Source organism: Plectropomus leopardus, chromosome 11, assembly GCF_026936395.1.
Source record: "Plectropomus leopardus strain MGB_pleo_1.0 chromosome 11, ASM2693639v1, whole genome shotgun sequence".
NCBI lineage: Eukaryota > Metazoa > Chordata > Actinopteri > Perciformes > Serranidae > Plectropomus > Plectropomus leopardus.
In genome coordinates, this window is record NC_142186.1 from 5,712,854 (window position 1) to 5,733,558 (window position 20,705).

At 39.5% G+C, this 20,705-nt stretch overlaps 1 protein-coding gene and 1 long non-coding RNA gene across 4 annotated transcripts; one reads left to right on the plus strand and one right to left on the minus strand.

The window, feature by feature from the left end:
• Positions 1-66: 66 nt before the first annotated feature.
• Positions 67-15,210, plus strand: LOC121946149 (uncharacterized). Its single transcript, XR_006105996.2, has 3 exons — positions 67-204; positions 408-496; positions 15,073-15,210. It is a non-coding gene; the product is annotated as an uncharacterized LOC121946149 (long non-coding RNA).
• On the minus strand, positions 3,667-19,364 carry LOC121946148 (grainyhead-like protein 2 homolog). 3 transcript variants are annotated; one of them, XM_042490597.2, is made up of 15 exons: positions 18,978-19,364; positions 18,079-18,265; positions 17,044-17,481; positions 16,276-16,331; positions 15,049-15,307; positions 14,758-14,869; positions 13,593-13,687; positions 7,948-8,106; positions 7,382-7,439; positions 6,984-7,126; positions 6,823-6,860; positions 6,506-6,594; positions 6,332-6,417; positions 6,115-6,179; positions 3,667-4,984 (listed from the first exon to the last, which is right to left on the minus strand). In XM_042490597.2, the coding sequence occupies exons 1-15, from the start codon at positions 18,989-18,991 to the stop codon at positions 4,870-4,872; spliced, it is 1,914 nt and encodes a 637-aa protein (XP_042346531.1). In that variant the 5' UTR covers positions 18,992-19,364; the 3' UTR covers positions 3,667-4,869. The 3 variants fall into 3 exon arrangements, with proteins under 3 accessions (XP_042346531.1, XP_042346530.1, XP_042346532.1); XM_042490596.2 differs by having other exon boundaries at positions 6,506-6,597; positions 18,978-19,363; XM_042490598.2 differs by having other exon boundaries at positions 6,506-6,597; positions 15,151-15,307; positions 18,978-19,362.
• Between the last annotated feature and the right edge of the window lie 1,341 nt (positions 19,365-20,705).

Genomic DNA, 20,705 nt, shown 5'->3' on the forward strand with positions numbered 1-20,705 from the left:
CCTTCAGAGAGCCCGTGTATTGCCCTCTCCCCCCCCTGTATTTTCATGAAATGGTTCTGTCCTGCCTCTACACCTGGCGCAGACGGTGCTCGTTAACAGATTTAGGAGTGATGGAGGAGCTAAACCTGGCTACCAAAACCGAAAAGAAACAGTAGAGGGAAAAGAAAGAGCGGCAGACTGTCACCCAGTTCTTCGCAAAGAAAGGTGGGTCACTGGGAGTGCTGGAAATTACCCTGTTTAGTCCAGAGTGAAATAGCTCCTTTAACAGTAGCCTAGCTAGCTAATGTCTTCACAGAAAATTGAGTTCACATTTTTGCTCCTCTTTTAGCTGTCATTTCATCAGTATAGCCAAACCTTAGCGGGTTATTCATATTAAATGAGTTGTCCTTGTCCGTGCTCGGTACCAGGAGCTGTTACAGATGCAGCTTCATCCTCAGCAGGCCTGTGTAACCCCCCACCCCCGATGGCCCAGCCCGACTCCCAGCTGATGGAGGAGGTGAGCAGCACTCCGTCAAATGACATTTCAGTTTGCAGTTACTGAAACTTTGGTTATGATTTTATTTCCGGTGGTGGAAGAAGTACTCAGATTTATTACTTAAGTAAAAGTAGAACTACCACTGTCTAAAAATACTCCATTCCAAGAAAAGTGTTTGGCAGCTCAGAAGTATCAGAATATTATCAGCAAAATAAACTGAAAGTATCCAAGTAAAATGTTGTCATTATGCAGACTGGCTTCTATCAAAGTATATACTTATGGATTTTAGCAGTTTCATCCTAAACAGTGGCTCTTATGCTCTTTAGTACCTGGGCCCCCTCTTTTTTCGCTTAGTGTATAATCTCAGGGTGCTGGACTTGTGAGGACTGTCGTCATCATTATATCAGTGGCCTCTATCGCTTCCTTTGGACAGGTTATTATGCCAGCCGTGTATCTGATGAATGGTAGTGCAATTTTTATTTATATATATATATATATGTGTGTGTGTGTGTGTGTGTGTGTGTGTGTTCATTTTTAAAAAAATGCAAGTACGTGTACAACACAAGTAAGTGTCAAAAATGTAGTCGACTACAAATCGACAACAAATCTTTGCAGTACAACACTGCAAAGATTTGAGTGGGTCGGCTGGGTTCTGAAGGTGTGGCTGCAGTTTTTGTGTAGGATCATAGTAGAAGTGATACTCAGCTGTGGAGGCTCTATAGAATGTTTGTGCCACAGTAACACGTGTTACTGATGTGGTTTTTCCAAAATGGAACTGCATTTACATACAAATCTTATGGGAAGGTTTGTGGGGTTTTTTTTATTATTATTTGTCGTGTAAATATATATATATATATATATATATATATATATATATATATATATGAATCAGAATTTGAAAAGCTCAGCTATGTAATATGTGGTGCACATATACTGAGTGACTAGTTAGGTAATATGAACTTCAAGTGCAATATTGCAAAGGTAGACTTATTTAACCCTTAGGGACTGTTTTTTGTCACATTTTACACGCTTTTCATTCTTCATTTTTCGATCATTTTCACATTTCTTAACATGAAACTGCTTTATTCGGTCTTTTAATCGGTCAGTACACTACAGGACAGTACAGTACATGATACTCCCATTCTGTGAAAGCTTCTATTTACCAAAACCATCCACAGAGCCGTTTTTCTCAGCTGTAATGTCAACTGAAGACTTCAGTCAGTTCAGTTTGCTCAGATGAGATCACTGTGACCTGTCGCACTGAGCTGCAGTCTGTGTAAAGTACTCTGATCCTTGATTACAGAGAGGAACGCTGTGAAATCACCTCTTGGAAAGATGAAAATTGATGTAGCTCCAGTTTCTTACTGCGTCTTCGATGTTTTTGTGTTGGACGAGGCACGATCCTAAAACTGTGAGCAGTCACCCCAAACCTTATCACTCAGTACAATGCCACTTATTCTTTCTGAACACCCACTTACAGCTACACCAAGGCTCCAGTCGAAGCAAGCCAGCACCATTTTCTATTAAGGCGCCCTTTATAAAGGGATTATCCGCTGTAACTAGTGAAAAAAGATCCGTTTATAATGCTTTATAGGTCAGAGCTGATATGTGTAAAACATCTAAGAAATGGTCTTAAGAATAGTCATAACTCTCAATATAATGCAGGACCAAGAAAATCATACTAAACAATAAAGCAAAAGAAAAGGTCAAACACATGACGACTTAATTTACATAATAAAAAGTGAGTGAGAAGAAGTATAAACTTATTTAATCCCAATCCCCTAATGAAACATGAATGCATACACCCACATACCCAAAACCAAATATCTACAATTTTACAGTATTATTTACAGAAAGTGTGTAAGATTTAGGGGGATTTGGAGGCATCTATTGATGAAACAGCATTAAATAATTGCAAATCAAAGCATCAACAGTGTCAAATATATATCTTCTCATACTGTTTATAGATCACCAAGTACAACTTCTGTTTTCATGCGGTATGTGTGTAAAATCGCGACAGTGAACATAACTGTGTGTGTTACAGGACGCACTGGAGACATCAGCCACGGCAATGTCTCCACACACACTTGGCCTTCACCGGTCACCTTGCGTACATCTTCCCCTCTCTGCAAATATGGACTGTGTAAATTACTTTAGATGTAAAGCCAGTGACAGCTCTTGCACAATCATTGTGCTCCGTATCCTCACTTTGAGTCCTGATCTTATACAAGCTGAGATAGCCATAACCAATTTATAGAAATAAATAGGCTAAATTGTGCTCATCTATAAAACTGGCATCTGGAAATGACCTCCCAGGTTCGGGGATACCACTGATCGCCATGATCATTACGGCACAGTGTGAAACAGTCAGTGTGATCACTGTAAACTGCTGTGAGACTCTGCTGTTGCCGTGATTCACAGTAAAAATCCACTGATCAGCTTGTTAACATTCATGAGGTGCTCTGCATTGGGTGTTTATGGTTGATTGTCAGCATGTAGAGGGCAGGATATGAGGCAGATTCACTTGTGGACATTTCCAAGTTGATTTTGGATTTATAAAGAGAAATTGCAGACTTGCAGACGTGTGCATGGCTTTATAAATCAGATTTTTTTTTTTTGCCGCACTTTTGAAAAATCATTGTTTTAGCAACAGTTTTGTCATGGAGGGGCTGATAACTATAGTGGCCAATGCAAAAAACGCGATTGGCCCTATCAAGGGCCAGTGATTGATATGAACTACTGTGGAAACATGGCGGAGCAGCATGGCAAACTCCATAAACGAGGACCTGCTCCCTATGTACATATAAACGTTTTAGTCTAAGATACTGAAAATACAACAATTTTTATTTTCAGGGATTTTGCGTAAAAAAAACCTTGATTACATTATGTTCAGTTTCTGACAATATATCCCCCTTAAATCTGATACACTGGACCTTTTAAGTGCTTTTATAACTGCATTTCTTATTAAATTAAATATGTAAAAAAAAAACAACAAACAACCACAGGGATTGATAACAACCTGGCCACCAAAAATGTGTCCTTATCAATGGCTATAACTGGTCTATAAAGCATTGGTAGCTGATTATTAACCGTTAATAAATCCACTAGTAACAACTTCTATAATCTTTATAAAGGCTGTCTTATTAGAGAGTGGTATTAAAAAAAATTTAAAAACATGCAAGACATGCAAGTGAGTGCATATAAAACTATATTTATTGACTCATTGAAAAGACTGAACATCACGGTGTATAAAGCAAATGAAGGATGCTGAAGTTGTCAGTGAATCAAGTGTAAACACAGGCGGTGAGTAGGAACAAAGCAATTAGACTGCTCAGCTCTGATGGTCTGCAGCAGCCTCAGAGCAGGACTGTGTAAATGGATGGAGTAGTTTGGCTTCATAAGTCCGAACTAACGTCATAAATACTAATGACCACAGTCTCTCCAGTGAGAGCAAAAGCAATAAACACAATGCACAGAGGACACAAAACAGTTTAACAGCATCCTGGAGACTTAGTGTCCTGTTCTGTAATGGTGCATCATGCAATTACAGACCCTTAGACACCAGCATGGAATTGCAACTTGAAATCACAACTGTTATTCACTAGCACCGATTGGAAACATTAAGTATGCAGTAAAAATATCACCAATCAATTTTTAAAAAAAAGACAAATTAGAGTTCACTTTGACTTAGAAACATGGCATAAAAAACTACATGAGATGCATCTAAAAATAATTATATACATACTAAACAATAAGCCATTATCTTGAACTGTTTAGTGCCAGCAAAAGATGTTACACAGAGCCTTTCACACATCTGATCAAGTCATTATAAGCTTCCACCACCAGAGGAGGTAAGGGGAAGGATGGCAGGAAGTGCAGAGGAAGCAAACAGCAGTCCCTACTGATAATCCAATAAGACTATTGTACACTGTGTAGTCTTCTTCCTCTGAAACCACAGCAAGCTGTCTGGAAGCTCTGTGGTGATATAGGTAGAGACCTCTCTTCTGGTGCTCCGAAGTATCAAGAAGTTTATTCAAATCAACTGGTCGAGACTTGCGCAAGAAATATCAAACATCCCCCCGCCCTAAGCCACAAATCTGAGCACTTTTATGAGTTTTAAATTAGTGTTCATGGTGCAAGAAATCCTCCTAGAGCCCCTTGTGCAGCAAACATGTACTGCTGGATGGAGTTTCCCAATGATCCGCGTAAGACAACAAACCCTATTAAGATTCCTTGGGTGGCTTTCTTCGAGGAACACAATTTGGCGCCATCATCTAATACTGCTAACAGTGTTCACATATGCTACACAAGGCGTGGCTAACATGTCACCCAGCCTCGATCATCACTCTCTGACAATGTGAGGAACGTGTACGTAGTGCTGTGGCTAACAGTCATCAGATTTCTGACAGTGTGACACATAAGGAGTCTGCTGACCTCTCCATAGCCATGATGAAAGTGTCCTCGTTGGAGTAGTGCTGGACGATGTTGTCATCCATGTTCACCAGGACCCTGTGAAAGACAAAACACGCTGAGGGCGTTTTCATATCAGATCCAATTGATTTGTACTGTGCCCAAGTATGATTGCCCCCACCCCTGTCCCGTACCAGAATGCACTAGTGTAATCCACATTTGTTTATGTTGTCACTACAGTGCAGTTAAGAGCACCAGTCGCAAGATCCCGAGCACATACGATGGAGTTGATCTTCACATTGTGCCTACTGTGGTTTATATTTTGGAGACAATGTGAAAGGACCACAACCTATTAGCACCGCAGTACATTTTGGTAGCATGTAATGTGTAACTACTTGAATAAATAAGTCGTCCGTTGCCATGTTTTGGTACAGTTGTTTACCGTGATGTGTACTGTACAAGAGTAGGCATGAACTGTACTGGAAACCACATTTTCAAGTGGAATCCAGTGGGACACAGTGTTCACAATAATCAAACTAACTGGATTTTCTTGGTCAAGTGTATTTGGATCCTGGCCCGTGTCCCTGATGATTCTGGTCCTTAATTACTTTGGGGCAAAATCTCCAATAAACTAAAGCTTCCCTGAGTTGATGTGCACGTAATTTTTGTTACGCTAGCTGCTAGCATGGCTCTGTGATTGGTAATTTCTTTCTGTAGGTCGCCCCATTACTTTTGTCAAGACTGTAATGTACTGTAATGAATTCTACTGACTCTGGTGGTCCCCGCTGCGTAATTGTTGTTTTTTTGCTTTTTAGTGGAATGTCTCAACCATTTGATGATTCACTTTGAACTTTGGCCTAGTTGATTCTTTTACTTTCCCTCTGATGGCTTTGTGAGGTTGAGACTTGTGTTTTACAGTGAAATGTCTCATTATCTGTTGAACTGATTGCCATGAATTTTGTTTAATTTATTTTGCCATAAGATTGACTGAAATTAATTATACCATTCATCTACTTTGGTTTATGACCAAATACCTGTAAATTTGCCAATAACATTATCCTTATCCACAGCTGCACTTGTTGGCACATTAACATGCAAACTAGGATGGAGACCATTTTAAACACCCTGCCTGCTAAACATATACATTAGCATTTCGCTCAAAGTACCTTCATACGGTCTCACATAGACTTAGAACTCGTAGTCTCATTCCAATAGTTTGACTCACTCACCCTTTTTTGCTTTTTTGGTAAACTTTGGTCATCTTGTCAACAGGCACTGCATATTTCTCTGAGATCTGTGAAACAATGTCAAGCAACAGTGCATTTTTAACATGTTGAAGCACCATGAGGCCAAACCTGCATTATCACTGTTTAAAAAACCAATGTATCAATGACTAATCCTGTATTAGCACACTGGATGCAGCTCAAAGCATACTTCAATACTTACTGCCTCCATCAGTGCTTTCAGGGTTGGGGTGCGCAGCATCAAGGCATCAAACACTTCATCACACTCCTTCCTCACATATAGCAGAACTGATGAGATATTAAATTGTCATTCATTTAATCAAATAATACGGTTTGAGACCAGAATTTTGTAATTGTAGAAAAGTAACGTGCAAACCTTTCCTTTCCTGTTCCACCTTGGACTTCTTGGGCTGAGGTGGACAGACGTCTTCCTCAGTGACACATGACATCATTTTCACCAGGACACTTCTAACACGCAGACACATGTCCATCATTAAAAGGAAAATTCTATGTGATCCCTACTTGAATGTTTCATTTCTCTAAACTACAGCAAAGTCTTGTTTCCTTTGCATGTTCTTAAAGATTTCTGATGGATAGAATTAAACAATCCCACATGTGCGTCTACCAATCTTTAACTATTTGTCTGGAGACATCCTCAAACCAGAGGCATGAAAATAACAGTATGACGCTCACCCATCTCTGTCAACCTGTTCAGTGTTGAAAGCAAACACCTGCAAATTAAGCAAAAAGTCAACATGAAACACACCACATGACTAAACAATAACTGGAATGGACATTTCCCATGTGTGTTAATGTGAGACAGTGAGACAGTGAGACAGGGCAGGGTCGCTCACCTGTCCAGCTCTCTGCAGGTTTCCAAAGTGGGCGTCAGGAATGAAGAGAACCGGCTGGGAGTCCAGGTCTACCATGGTTTTGAACAGCGTGTTATCAGACCTCTTAAAGGGAGGAGAGGTCGGCCCTGAGCTGCCATTTTTCCCTAATCCAGAGAGACAGTGAACTCAGCATCTGTTGCCAGGCAACCATTCCAAGAGCAGATTTGATATGGTTTGATTACATTTCCCTGACTGGCTTCATTGTCTTCTGCCGCACTCTTCTATTCAATTTTAGGATTTCCGGGACAGTGCTTTGTAACCTTGTTTCAGCAGATTTTAAATCAAGCTCAACAGCATTATTTCTGTGCATCAATATTTCATTATTTATCCAAACTGAAGAAGAAAAAAAATGTTTTTACCTTTCATCCTCCTCCTGAGCTGCTTCTTCTCCTCATCACGAAGCTTCCTCTCAGCGCCCTGCAAAACACACAGTTTGATGGGACAGAAAAGGCTGAATATGCTCAAAGACAGTAAAAGTTAAGAAGTAAAATCTTCCAAGTCCAAACGATTTGCTCCATCAGTACATTTAAATGATGTTAGAAAAAGTCTAATTATTGTTTAAGTCTGACTAAAATTGGACTAATACTAGATAATACTACTACTAATACTAAAATACATGCAAACATGTTAGTCCAGGCATTCTGTACATGCTGTTTGTCGCTTGCTAACTTTTCTAGTATGTGGCGTAATAGGTCAACCAGAGAAAGGTCCAATAGCAACTAGCTGAAAGGAGGTACAGTATATCATCAACTACTATGGCAAAGTCGGACATACTTCGTCAATAAATCGATTCTCCCCCAGTGCTTGTATATTGGGATAAGGACAATAGTCCAATTAAATGGGCTAATCTAACTATAACCATAGCTCCACTTAACTGTGCATGTAAACATACTGATTATTGATCAAACCAGCAGGCTGTCCTCACCTTGTCACAGAAGACCTTGATCTGAGCGAAGGCCCTGTGGATCGGCCTGCTGCTGCAGTTGTTGTAGCTGTAGGTGTCGATCTGGATTATCAGAGGCATCCCCTTCACGCCCTTTTGTGAGGAGAAGTCTGTGCTCAGACAGTTAACCGAGATAAAGACCTAAGGAAACCAAAAAAACAGGAGATGGTGTCAGTTTCTTGACTTTTCTGCCCTAAAACAAGTAGTGTGAGATGGATATCAAAACGTCGTCATAGATCAGTGGTTACCAACCATGGGGTACTTCTGCAGTTGCCAAAGGGTACATGGAAAGATTGTCGAATAGCTCAACTAATATGAAACAATTGCAAGTTTTGATTTAATTATAACAAATACTAGCAAGAAATCAAAGACGTCTACAGCTAGCTAAAAGTAGTGTACAAGTAGTTACAATAATTAGTTAAAGGGATAGTCCAGCCTCCAAATGACCATTTCTATATAATTAACACACCTGGTGTTTCCTTTAACAATTTACTTTTTCTCAGTTCCATTTTTAAGGTGGTGTACATCTTAAGAAGTAAACTAAAATTCTGACTGCTTGTATTTCTATAACCAGCATTTAACATTATTTGTACTTTTACTGTCAAAACCTAAGTACATTTAATGCCACAAAATTACTTTGGATACTTTGGTACTACAGTACTGTAAATATCCGATACTTCAAGACTTTTACTCAAGCGTGATTCTAAAAGTGACTTTGACTTCTACCAAAGACATTTTATGGTAAGAGATATGTACTTTTACTCAAGTATGGCTTTAAGCTACTTCATCCACCACTGACACAAACTAACTAGCAGCTGTAGGACCAGCAGCTCCTATGTTTAGTGGGGTAAAGTTACCTTTTTTGTCAATGGAATGTGGCTTTTATGACAGCATCAAGAAGTTCCACTGTCTGAAAGAGCTGTCTGTCTAGGAAGCACTGATCATGATAGGATTAATGAGATCTGTATTATACTGTACAAGTTAGATGAGAGTTTGTAAACTGATGTTGTCATATAGTTTTGCTGTTTTTAAACATGAACCTGTATGACTTCAATTCATCAAGAATTTTCTCTGTTTTTGGATTCTTCATTCACTGCAGGCATGCCACAAAAACAAAGTTTTCTTCACAAATTCAACGTAACATGGGTGAGTCACTGATATACAAATTGTCATTTGGGGGATGAAATATTCCTTTAAACTAGTAAAGCAACTAATGTTTGTAGGGGGATGTCCATGAAGACACATAAAGTCACTTTAGGTACAGATAAAACAAAAAAAAACTCATAACTTAAAGTAATATCTCATCATCATCTTTATCTTAATGAGGAAAACCCACTTGCTTGTCCTCCGTTAGTTTTATAGCCAGTGTGGCTAAGATGATGAGTCAGAATTGATGAGGATTCGAGATGTGTTCCCTGGTGAATCTCTTTCTGACTCAAATGCAGTGCCGTGATGAGTTAGAGGGCCACAGGGTCATGAGTCATGACAACAGCGTCAGTTTACAAGCCAGAGGCAACACTCAGCCATGCAAATGTGTCCCACCTCCTCTCAGCGCTCCTTACGTTAAATGTTTTATATAGAGACAAATAAGCTGCTAATCTGTGAGAACACACTTGTGAATTAAACTGATTCATAGGAAAACATTTTTGCGAACTAAAATACTGAATTACAGGTGTTTTATTATTATCGCAAACCCATTTCCGCTGCAGCTTTTAGAAATGCAAGGCTTCACTCCAAACTCCCTCTTCTACCAGAGATAAATAATGTAGCAGAGCAGCCCTGCTGATCTACTGAATCTTTAAACGCTTGTGAGAGAAAAAAAGAATTCCTAAAATCTCACCTAAATCGCAGTACAGTCCTGAACCATGAAGTTTACACTGTGAACTACTTGCGCTTATCTTCACACATTAAGCTACATGAAGGAACAGGATTTCCGTGATTAGCGATGATGCCTAACCATCTAAAGCAACATAACCTCCTGCTGAATTTTCCAGTTAAACCGGTCAGACAGCCTGAGCAACAGGTCGGCAGAGACGGATAACGGTAGAGATTCCTCACCGTGGCTCAACAGCAGTTTTCCCACTACGCAGCATCAACAGCATCGTGCCTGAACCTGCAGAGGTGAGGGCTGATTGCTGGAAAGGCCTGGAGCACAAATGAGCCTCCTACACACCTCCACAAATTCACACCTCCACAGACCCAAGCCATTTCAATTTCTCCATAAGCACCGGACGTGTTGCTGCTAGCATCTGTGTGTGTGTGTGTGTGTGTGTGTGTGTGTGTGTGTGTGTGTGTGTGTGTGTGTGTGTGTGTGTGTGTGTGTGTGTGTGTGTGTGTGTGTGTGTGTGTGTGTGTGTGTGACGCTTTTTGGTTTTTGCACGTACTGCTTGTGTGAGCTTTCAGATACCTTCCTAAAAAGAAATAAGTTCAGGAGGGCACCCATAAGTGGCTGTTTAGTGCCATCCACAAACCAGGAACAAACAAACAAACAAAAAAGCAGTCATGCTGCAGGAAGCGCCTCATCTCCCCTACCGACACATTTCACACTCCATTACAATGAGGATGATGACTGTTGCTAGGCAACAGCAGAGCCATGCCAAAACAAAAAGCAAAACTGATCATTTTGCACCAAAAATACCAATTTTGTGTGTCACCCTGTCACAGCCTGATTGGACATCCAATTTTATTTGGAAACCACATTTTTTTGGTGGCACAAAACACAGGGGAAGAGACAGGAGAGTGGTGACCCGGGAGCCCAAATATTTCCTCACAATAACAGAGGGGTTCTTTCTCAGCCTCTTCCACCTGATTTCCATGCAACTCATTGACCAGAAGAAATCTTGTTGTTGTACATTTGTGCAAACTAGGTATAGGCACGAGTACTCCAGTGCTTGTTTGGACATCAGTATTTGTTCAACATATAGAATACTCACTGCTGCCCAGCCCACATGTGAAAATGACTTTTCACATTTTTTTTTTGCTATTTAAAATGAGTAAAATATTATTTTTATGGAGAGCTTGTGCAGTGAATTGCTTCTCTCAGAGCCTCCTTGCCCTGCTGTCCATCTCTCTCTTTCTCTCTCTTTTTATTAAGAGGTTACTGCTGCAGGAGTGTGACCTCCGCACTGGAGAACTGTTGGTGAGGGTCCGCCTGCATGCACACACACAGCGACAGGGCTTACTGTTGGTGTCACACGGCTAATGTTACCTTACGATGAGTAATGGGTTTAACAACAGAGTCAAGCTACTTCGGTAATAGTTTTTTGGGGCTTTTAAACCGCTTGGTGTTGGATGTTGGTCACAGATACTGTGTTAGCTCGTGCTTATCGTGCAGACAGTAATCTAAATAGGAGGGTAGTGGCTTGGAGACGGTCCTAAGCGCTGCATCTAACCAAGGCTATATATTGTTCATGGCACTGACAGAAAGTTTGCAGATTTTTCTCATGCTAGCTTTTAATTTGTGGTTTATTAGTCTAATTGTAGTCTGGTTGTTCAATAAATGAATTTCGAATTTCTCATTGTCAGCTAATTTACATTTGGATTCTTAATTTAATTTTTTGTAAGTAGTCCAGTACTCAGATATGGAAGCTACCTAAAATGCCCATCCCTACTGCAAATCACAGATATGTCAAATTTGTACATTATGATTCGATTGAAATGCTTGGTTCAACATGATAACACGATCAAAGTGACAATGTTTAGCAGATTATAATTACCATGTTTAATATTTCAGGTTACCATTTAGCATGCAAACATTTGCTTATGAGCACTGAGCACAAAGTCCAGGAGAGGGTGATTGGAGAGTCATGAGTTTTGCAGGGATTTAGTCATAAGCAAGTATTGGATAAAATTAATGTTGATCTGATAATGACATTGGATGGAATGTCTCCTTGGTTGTTAAACTTTTGAAACGTTTGCACCAAATTCTAGGTTAAGCCATCCAAAAGTCATCCGGAAATTTTACTCAAAATCAAATCATTTACCATAGACTGTATATAAAGATGGAAAAAATGACAGCTTCCCAAAAGGCCAAAACATCTCGCCACCCGGTGGCTGGTAGCAGTACCACTGGTCATAAATCCAGCCCCCTTTATGTTAGTGAATGGGACATAGACCAAACTAAAAACTAAAGTACATGTCCAATTAATTTTCCCAAAGATGGTTACGGTAATTTTCAAGATTCAGAAAACATTATTGTCCATCATATTTTGATGGAAAAGTGCCTTTGGTTACGGGCTCAAACAACATGGAAAAAGAAAGCATTCATACCCATGAGACTCACATAAAATCACATAACAGTTTTTGATGGTTCTTGTCAGCCTGATGTGCATTTGACTCTTCATTTTGCTGATTAGTATGACTTTTCTTACTTTTTTAATGCTATTAAAAGGAGATTTGACATTGCGACTAACAGCTATGTTTGTCAATGGATGGGCTCGCCATAAGTGGTGCTGCTCGTGATTGGTCGGATGGGTGTATGCGCGGGAACTTAATACAGAGGCGATCTCTCTTGCAAAGACTCTGGTTCCAAATTACATCACCAGCACAATATGTCAGTTTCTTTATCCGCAATATTTTAGCTTGAAGAAGTGGAGATGTGTCATCCATCTTTTTATATAGTCGCTGGTGTTCTCCTGGCAGAGAGGGTCTATCAAAAGATGCTATCAACGTGTATTATGAGAAGCGTAGGCTCAAGGGTTTTGCAACTTGCCTTCATATGAAAGACAGTGAGTCAAGATCTCTCCATAATGACCAGTACTGATTAAAGATGAAACAGCAAGCTGTAACATTTAGTGGTTTAAATCTGGAAAATGTGTGTGAACATGGTTGTACATTTCTTTAACTGCTGACGATGATAGCTGAAGGGACATCTGAGATTGCCTTCCATTTACACATGGTCTGCGGCACATCCTCAAAATACTGCTACATTACTGTGGTCAGGTGAGCAACAAGTACGTAGAAAAAGCCTTTAGTGATTGAACAGCGCTTGGTGCTGTACCATGTGAACACAATGAAAACAATTAGGGTGGAATGAAGGTTTATGCCAAACAGTAAATATTTATGCACAAACCCACAAAGCTGCAATTACCTCTCCTACAATGAGGCTGTTTGTAGATTCCTCATTATGTTTGAGCTGAATGGGAGCCACAGTCTCCTGAGCCCAAAACACCCCGAGGGTGGGCTGCTGCTGTGTGTGTGTGTGTGTGCATGTGTATGTGCCTGTCTAGATGTCGTTTGCCATTTGTGCTTATGCAACTGACCACCTTTACAAAGGTGAAATCTGAGTTTCAGGCCTTGCTTGTCTACAATTTAAAAAAAAGTATACAATAGAAAGCTAAGAGATGCATCCTGTGTCATTGAGGACAAAGGGGGTTTGGAGTGGATGGAGGGGCCCGGGGAATGCTCCACAATTCTGTGGTTTCATGGAGCACTATTTCCCACAGGTGGCGAACATAAAGAGAGAAAAATATGACAAAACTTATTTGCTAACTGCCTGCCTGTGTGTTAAAGTGAAGGTATGAGAATAAATAGTGAAAGCTGCTTCATTTGACTCTTTTCGCTTGTGTATCGATCATTTGTTGATTTAACAAGGTTCCCCCTATTGTTTTGTTGTTGTTATTTTTTACCTTAGCAGCTTCGCTGACATCCCATGTGAAAGTGACAGCGTTGTAGGCGATTTCCTCCACGTTTCCGATCGTGCTGAAACTCTCCTTGTAGTCGGCTGCATGCAAAGTGAGGAGAAAATTTTGAGTGGGTGCTGAACTTTGTTGTCAGCCCTAATTTTAACATTAAAGTTGTCTTTAAAAATGGAGCACAAGCAACAAAATAATGCAACAGTGTGAAAATTCTGCCTTAAACAAGTTAAAGTCCTGCAGCTAAAACGTTTAAAATTACATTACAGAGTTGTGATCATTTTGAAGCCCTTTCTTTCAGTTGTTTTTTCTGTTTTTGTTTTTGTTTTTGTTTTGTTTTTTTACAAATTTCTTGCTAATTTGTGAGTTATTTATTTTGAAGTTGCTCATTGCCTTCTTCCCATGTTTGTCAAAGAAATTTACTTGCAGAGGGTTAACAAGGGGTCTCAAGGGAAAACGTTATCAGCCACTGGTTCAATTTCTAAGTCATCCATTTGCGCTCGTTTTGAACTTTATCTTAAATACAGAATCCTATCTATATCATATTCTTCCACATTTTCAGCCATGAAACAGATCTGCCAATAAATCAAGTTCCAAACTTGTATAAATTCCGATAAAGCCATTGTTACCTTGTAAAACAGTCAACCTCTCATCGCATGGGCTTATTTCCACCCGCCTACATTAGGTTAAAGATTTTACCATGGTACTGGCATAAACTTGCCATAGACAAAACCACCACAGTGTCTAACATCTCTGCCTCATTCCATTCAACCACATGTTGAGGCCTGTCTCTGGCTGATCGTACAGGATATGGCTTTCGTCCAGGCCCCCACCTATCTCTCCTGTTAACGTCTATGCAAATGCAGACGCATTGGCTGCCTATTCCCAGTGCTCTTGTGGGAATTGAGGATTGACAGTTATTCAAATTGTGTCGTGTTTCACCTCCCGGACGTGTGACGGGATCCTCCTGGAGGCTCCTGCAGGTTTGCCACCTGCTTACTTTGTTTTTACCTCTGCGGTTTTGTGGAGCTTGAGTGTCAAAATATCAAAGTATGATACTCGATACCAAAGTGTGCGTGCCATTTTTGTATTTGGGCCTAATCTCCAGCTGTTCCACCTAAAAACCGCATCTAGCCATGAATGTTGGTATTCATCTTACCGATGTCCAGGACTCTTTGTTTAGCAGTGTGCTGGCGGGAGTGCCAGTATTTCCAATTCTTCAGCTGCTCGTCTCGGCACTTGTCTTCTCCAAAGACAACCATGATAACACTCTGAAGTGGAAGCAAAGACATAAAGGAAAAAATACAGTATAATCACACCTAAACAATAAAAATCAATCAAAAACAGATTTTTCTATGTGTAACAAGATGTCAGGCTACCCGACCATATGCTAAATGTATAAGCCTCTACCTCTGTGTGTCCTCTCCATGAACTATCTCCCCTCCCTCACCTGCACAATACTGTCCCGTTGCAGCTCAGAGCCTCTCATGGTGCATTGCTCATTACTGGACGGACCCCCTTCAGGCCCGTGTGATGGCGTCGACCCACTCACCCGCACTTTGTCTCTGGGCTGATGTAAGGACGAATTGAAGTCGGCCTTTGACAGCGTCAGAGCGTAGAACTGGCCCCTGTTCAGGTAAGCCATTGGTCCTTCTCCCTGCCGCGGCCGCAGCGACATGTTGGCCTCCAGACAGTACTGGAAGCTGTCACTGTAGGAACATAAGCATGTGTGTGAAAAAAACACATTTTGTAAGTAACATTTAAACAAATAGTGTCAACATTTTGATAAATAAGGATACAAAAATTGTTTTTTAAAATTTGTTTTCTTGCTAGGCTAAGTATCTTAATGGGAGAAAGTGTGTTTTTACATTGCAAATGTACACAATACTACATTAATTCAAACCCTAGTGTTATTTAACATATTTGGCGTAAGTAAATTTCAGATTGGTATTTTATTTATTTATTTATTTATTTTATTTCAACTTCTTAACAATTAAGTTCTCATTTTCTCTGAGTTTCTTTCTTTACAAGTAGTTCTCAGATCCGCTGTTTTCACATCAGACGTGCTGATCTTTTATATAGTCAGTTTTACAGAACTTTTTCTATTTTAAAGATATTTAATATATATATATATATATATATATATATATATATTATGTCTGTTAATTATTGGTGAACACACATAGCTGTCTGAAATATAAATGTTAGATGGGGTACTTTTGCAAGGGCTCAGGGGTTTTTGCATTCCATCGGTGCATTTTCTGAAGTTACAATTACATAAGAAAATGCACAGATGGTATGCAAAAAAATGCTTTTTTATATCATGAACTAAAGAACTAAACATGAGAAAAAGGCTGTTGCAGCAAGAAGTGATTTTCATGGCCTAGCCGGGTCTTTTTTAAACAAATCTATATATTTGTGACCCAAGTTAAGAGAGCTTTTGTTCATCATCTTAAGTGGGAATTAATGGGCCCTGGGGCTGAGAGCCACAGCTGTCTGGGGAAGTCATAAAATACTGGGAGACAGGCTTGGTTTTGGTTTTAACGTGTGATATGTCTACAAATATTGGAAACCTTTAAAACCAGAAAAACACTTGTGCATTAGAACATCCTGCAAACACATAATTATTACACTCTGTATGTTAAATGTTTTGAACATTTGAATTTGAACCATTTACCATGGCAGGCTGCAATGGAATTCATCCACTTCTGCAGAGGGACGTCTGTGGTACATCTGCTCAGGAGAAATAATACTGAGTTTAATTCATGAAACTGCCACTAATTGAAAAAAACAATCCTATAACATGCATCCCATGAATCCTTAAAAAGTCCTAAAGGGCATTGATCTAATTAATCTGATAATAATGCCTTAATTGGTATTAAAATAATTTTAAATAATCTTACAAAAGTCTTAAAATTCTCTGACATTGGAGGTAGGATTTTATTAATTGTTTTTTTCTGACGTTACATTGTAAAATCTCAAAATATTGGCAAGATCTATTTTTGGTTAAATAGTTTCATAAATTCATCTTCTTAAACTCGTCATGATGAGAATCCAGGTTGCTGAATATCACATGCAGGGTGAGAAACACAAAATCACCAAGAAAACCTTACTATAAATGCCATTTATTTCCTACTTCTGTTGATAAATTAATAGATAAGTTTATGATATTGTCTTCCATGTATTCTGCTCCAAAAATTGTCAACAACTTTTTCACTGGACAAGAACGTCACGTTTTATGTTACAATAAACATTTGGGCAAAATAAAACTGTCCCTCAGTTTTGGTTATTAGAAATTTTGTGGTAAACTTAAGTCCCAGTGGCATTAAAAAAGCCTCAAAAAGTCTTACGCATTACTTGACTTAAGCTGCGCGAACCCTGTGTAAATGTGATCCTGGTTTAAAAAAAATGGACATAATCTCCACCTCATTCCCCCAAGGCTCACCTCCTCTTCTGCAGCGTCCTCATATGTGCTGTCGGGGGTGCTTCTCCGTTCTTCTTTCAGGTACCCAGCACGGGACAAATCATAGTAGCTCTGCTCGTAAAGCATTCTTATCTGATCTCTGGGTTCCCCTCGGTAGGAACCTCGAGAACAGGACACTCCCATGGACGTCTGTCCCTCTGTCTTGACCAGAGCCAGAGCCGCTCCACCTCCACCTTTCCCGTCTCCTCCTCTGGTGTTCCCTGTGAGACATGAAGCTCCATACTTGGAGCCCTGATGTTCTGTGGTGGTGCTGTTGTTTAGGGAGAGGTTTACAGGCATAGATCTGAGAGCCTGAAGATGGTGATCTAGTATCTCCAGGCTCCCGCAGTTTTCAGGCCCAGCAGCAGAGGGGTCTATGGGTTTAACACCGCTGGAGGAGCGTCTCCTCTCCCTAGGAACCTTAAAAGGGTCAAAGCAAATACAAAAACATTATCTACAACAAATCAGTTACTAAGTGGGTCTACCGGGCACACATCTAGGGGCCCACAGTGTAAGGGGGGCCCTCAGCTGCAAAATTTCACTCTAATAATCACGCACTGACCAGGAAGAGATTCTAAGTAACAACAAACAGGTGATAAAGAACTGCAAAGAAACACAAAACGACAACACGACACAAAACTACCCCAAAAGAGACTCAAAATTACTCCAATGACACACAAAATTACCCCAGTGAGACAGAAAATTACCCTGAAGGGTTACAAAATTCTTTGCATAGACACAAAACAACCAAAACAGACACTAAATTACCTCAGAGAGACATAAAATTACCTTAAAGAGAAGAAGATTCTAAACTAACTTTAAGAGAGACAAAATGAACTTAAAGACATATAATTACTTCAAAGAGACACAAAACCACAAATAAGATAGTACGACAACAAAGAGATACAAAACAATGACACAAACTGACTTAACAACTATTAAGTGAGGCACGCGGGGGGGGGGGCTTTTGTATTTCAGTGCCCAGGGGCCCACTTTCTGAAATCAAATTTTGTGCACCTTGTAGTAGTCGTACAGCAGTCCCAGTGCTGCTGCACTGTCTTCATCTCCATTTATGCTCATCATGGCCTTAGTGGCAGCCGTCAGTGGGTTCTCCAGGTAGCTCCTCCACGCCTCATCCTCGCTGCTGAACACTCTGCGAGAGGGCATCAGCGCTTCATTTGGTACCACCACCACCAGCCTTTTACTGAGAGAACAACGGGACAGTGGGAAGAGACAAGAAGCCATGTTGTTACTGCAAAAGCCAATCTGTCATCAACAGAAAGTATGTCTGCCAAGCCACCAAGTCTGCCCCAGGCTGTTTCTCACCAAACTTCAATCTAATTGCCTGCTCCGTGTGAGGCGTGTTTATTTAAGGTCACCTCTTTATATCAGATTTAAATAGTAAAAAGATTGACTGATTAAGCTCTAGAAATGTCAAGTTGACATGAAAATTATTTCTAAATATGTCATTTAAGAAACATCATTCAGAGAGGCTGGCAAGCACAAGTTATACAGTACGTAACATTAACCAAGTAAAAAGCAAGAATTAAAGTATGGCAACATTTACCCTAAACCCTACCTCAGTAAATTACAATAAATTATATTACCTTTTTATTAATTTGGTCATTTCTGCAGTGCCTAGGATGCATTAAAGTTTTTTAATTAAATCTTTTGCACCACTATTTGATTTATAAACATTTAAAAAAAAAAAAAAAAAACAGTTCCATTTGAAATAGATGTTAAAGGCATTAACTAGAAAGTGTTTTGTTTTGTTTTATTAAATGAGAGAGGTCCTGCTGCCTTGTGTGCAAAGAACAAAGAGACATACGATATCTAAAACATGTTAAGTAAGCTCATTGTAAAAATTGTAATAATACTGACAGTTATTACCCACAACGTTAATGACTTTCTCTTACCTGTCCAGGTCCATGTTGCCTCCAGGACTCTCTGGCGTTGTGTAGGACTTGCTTGAGAAACTGGACTTTCTAGTTGGTGCAGGTAAGTTTCTGTGGGAGAAAACCAGGCGCGTGAGAGGCTACCTCTATTTAACCTCTCAGTGAAAACAACCAATAAAACAACCGCTGTAACCTTGCGTAGTAAAATAAACTCGAATGTCTATAGTGTCGGGTAAAATTTAAGCATAAACTGACAAAATGTATAGGGTAAAATTCCTTGGACGGGCCAAGTTTGTATCCTGTTTGGAGAAGTTGGCAAATTAAGAGATGGGCACTGCAGCATCTGAAGAGGCAGAATAAACACGGAAGCGAAAGTTGGCTTGCTGATTGGATAGATGTTTCTACAGGTGGCACAGTCGTGTTCTTATTGGTGCATAAGGGGGAGGGGCGTGGTCTTATATTAGGGATGGTTGACACGCCGATATCCAAGTTCAGTTTCTGTCTGACACTGATGTATTTTGTATGTATTTTTTTAAAGTTTATTGTTGCCACTCTGTCAACTGTTCTGTCACTTGTAGTGAAAGACAACATCCTCTTTCTCAGTTAAGCACATTTTAAGCTATTATGTGAGAAGTTTGACTAAACATGGCAGATTAATCAGAGGTAAGGGACTGTTCATTATTTACCAGAAAAGGGGTTGACTGTTGCGCGTTGTTTGGCGGGTTTTATTGTTTTTTTGCCTTTCTAAAGCTATAAATATTTTTCCTTGAGCCTCCTGAGTGACTTGAGTAAAATGCACGACCCTTTCCCCAACAAACTTAGCCTTTGATGTTGGAAAGTTAAAAATTGACAATGAAATCCTTGACCTAAAAAACGGTTATTGTTTTTTTTACTTAAATTGTTCATATTTGGCTCAAGTTTAAACAAGTGTTTAACTTAAACTGTTTTTTGTTTGTTTTGGGTGCAAAATTTCAAAAGACGCACGTAGAATTGGCTGATTTTAATGAAATATTACTGCTTTAGCTTTTCTTTTTTTTTCACTAAAACTTTATTTTAAAGATATAGAATAAATTGATTTTAATAAAATTTCACTGTTTTAGAATATTTTTTTTTTTCACTAAAACTATTTTAAACAAGACTTGTAGAATAAAGACATTTGATAAAATATCACTATCTTAAGCTCAGACTTGGTTATGTTTGCTTCTGCTAGAAGCATTCAGCCCACATAATGTGTTCAAGGCAAATCCAAAGATTATTTCTGTTTTCTCTGTTTCTGGCAGTGATAAATGGTGTAATATTGGTGATTAAAACAAAGTCTTCCAAAATCAGGTTTGGAAGCCATTTTTTCTGTAAAAATTGGCAATAAAACAAACACAAAGTATAACCATTTAAAGTTGTATATCCCATCCCCTAAGCTAGTGTAAAAGTACATAAGCCCCTCCTTAATGCATAAAAATTATTTGACACGCCTCCCCCGTTTTGCACCCCTCCCTCGCATAATAAACAGTCCCTAATGTGATTTTACTAATAGAAACCCGCCCCCACAGCCATTGATTTGAGCATGAGATGAAATATATGATTATAGCCTACCACACAGTGAACATTAGAATAATACCCATAGTTTAAAGATGTGTGTCGTATTCTAATACGCCAGAGACATTATGCTGTCTTTATCTTTATTATATTGTACAGGTGGGAGGAAAGTACAGTGGTTGGTCTGAGTAAACTCGGCCCTATTTTTGTCTGTAC

Bases quoted from the DNA above. Each gene is read 5' to 3' on its own strand.
- LOC121946148 (XM_042490596.2), bottom strand. The intron at 13,688-14,757 runs GTAAGATGAATA...CTTTGCATGCAG, and splicing joins ACAAAGAGTCCTGGACATCG to CCGACTACAAGGAGAGTTTC. The intron at 7,127-7,381 runs GTAAAAACATTT...TCTCTGGATTAG, and splicing joins GCTCAGGAGGAGGATGAAAG to GGAAAAATGGCAGCTCAGGG.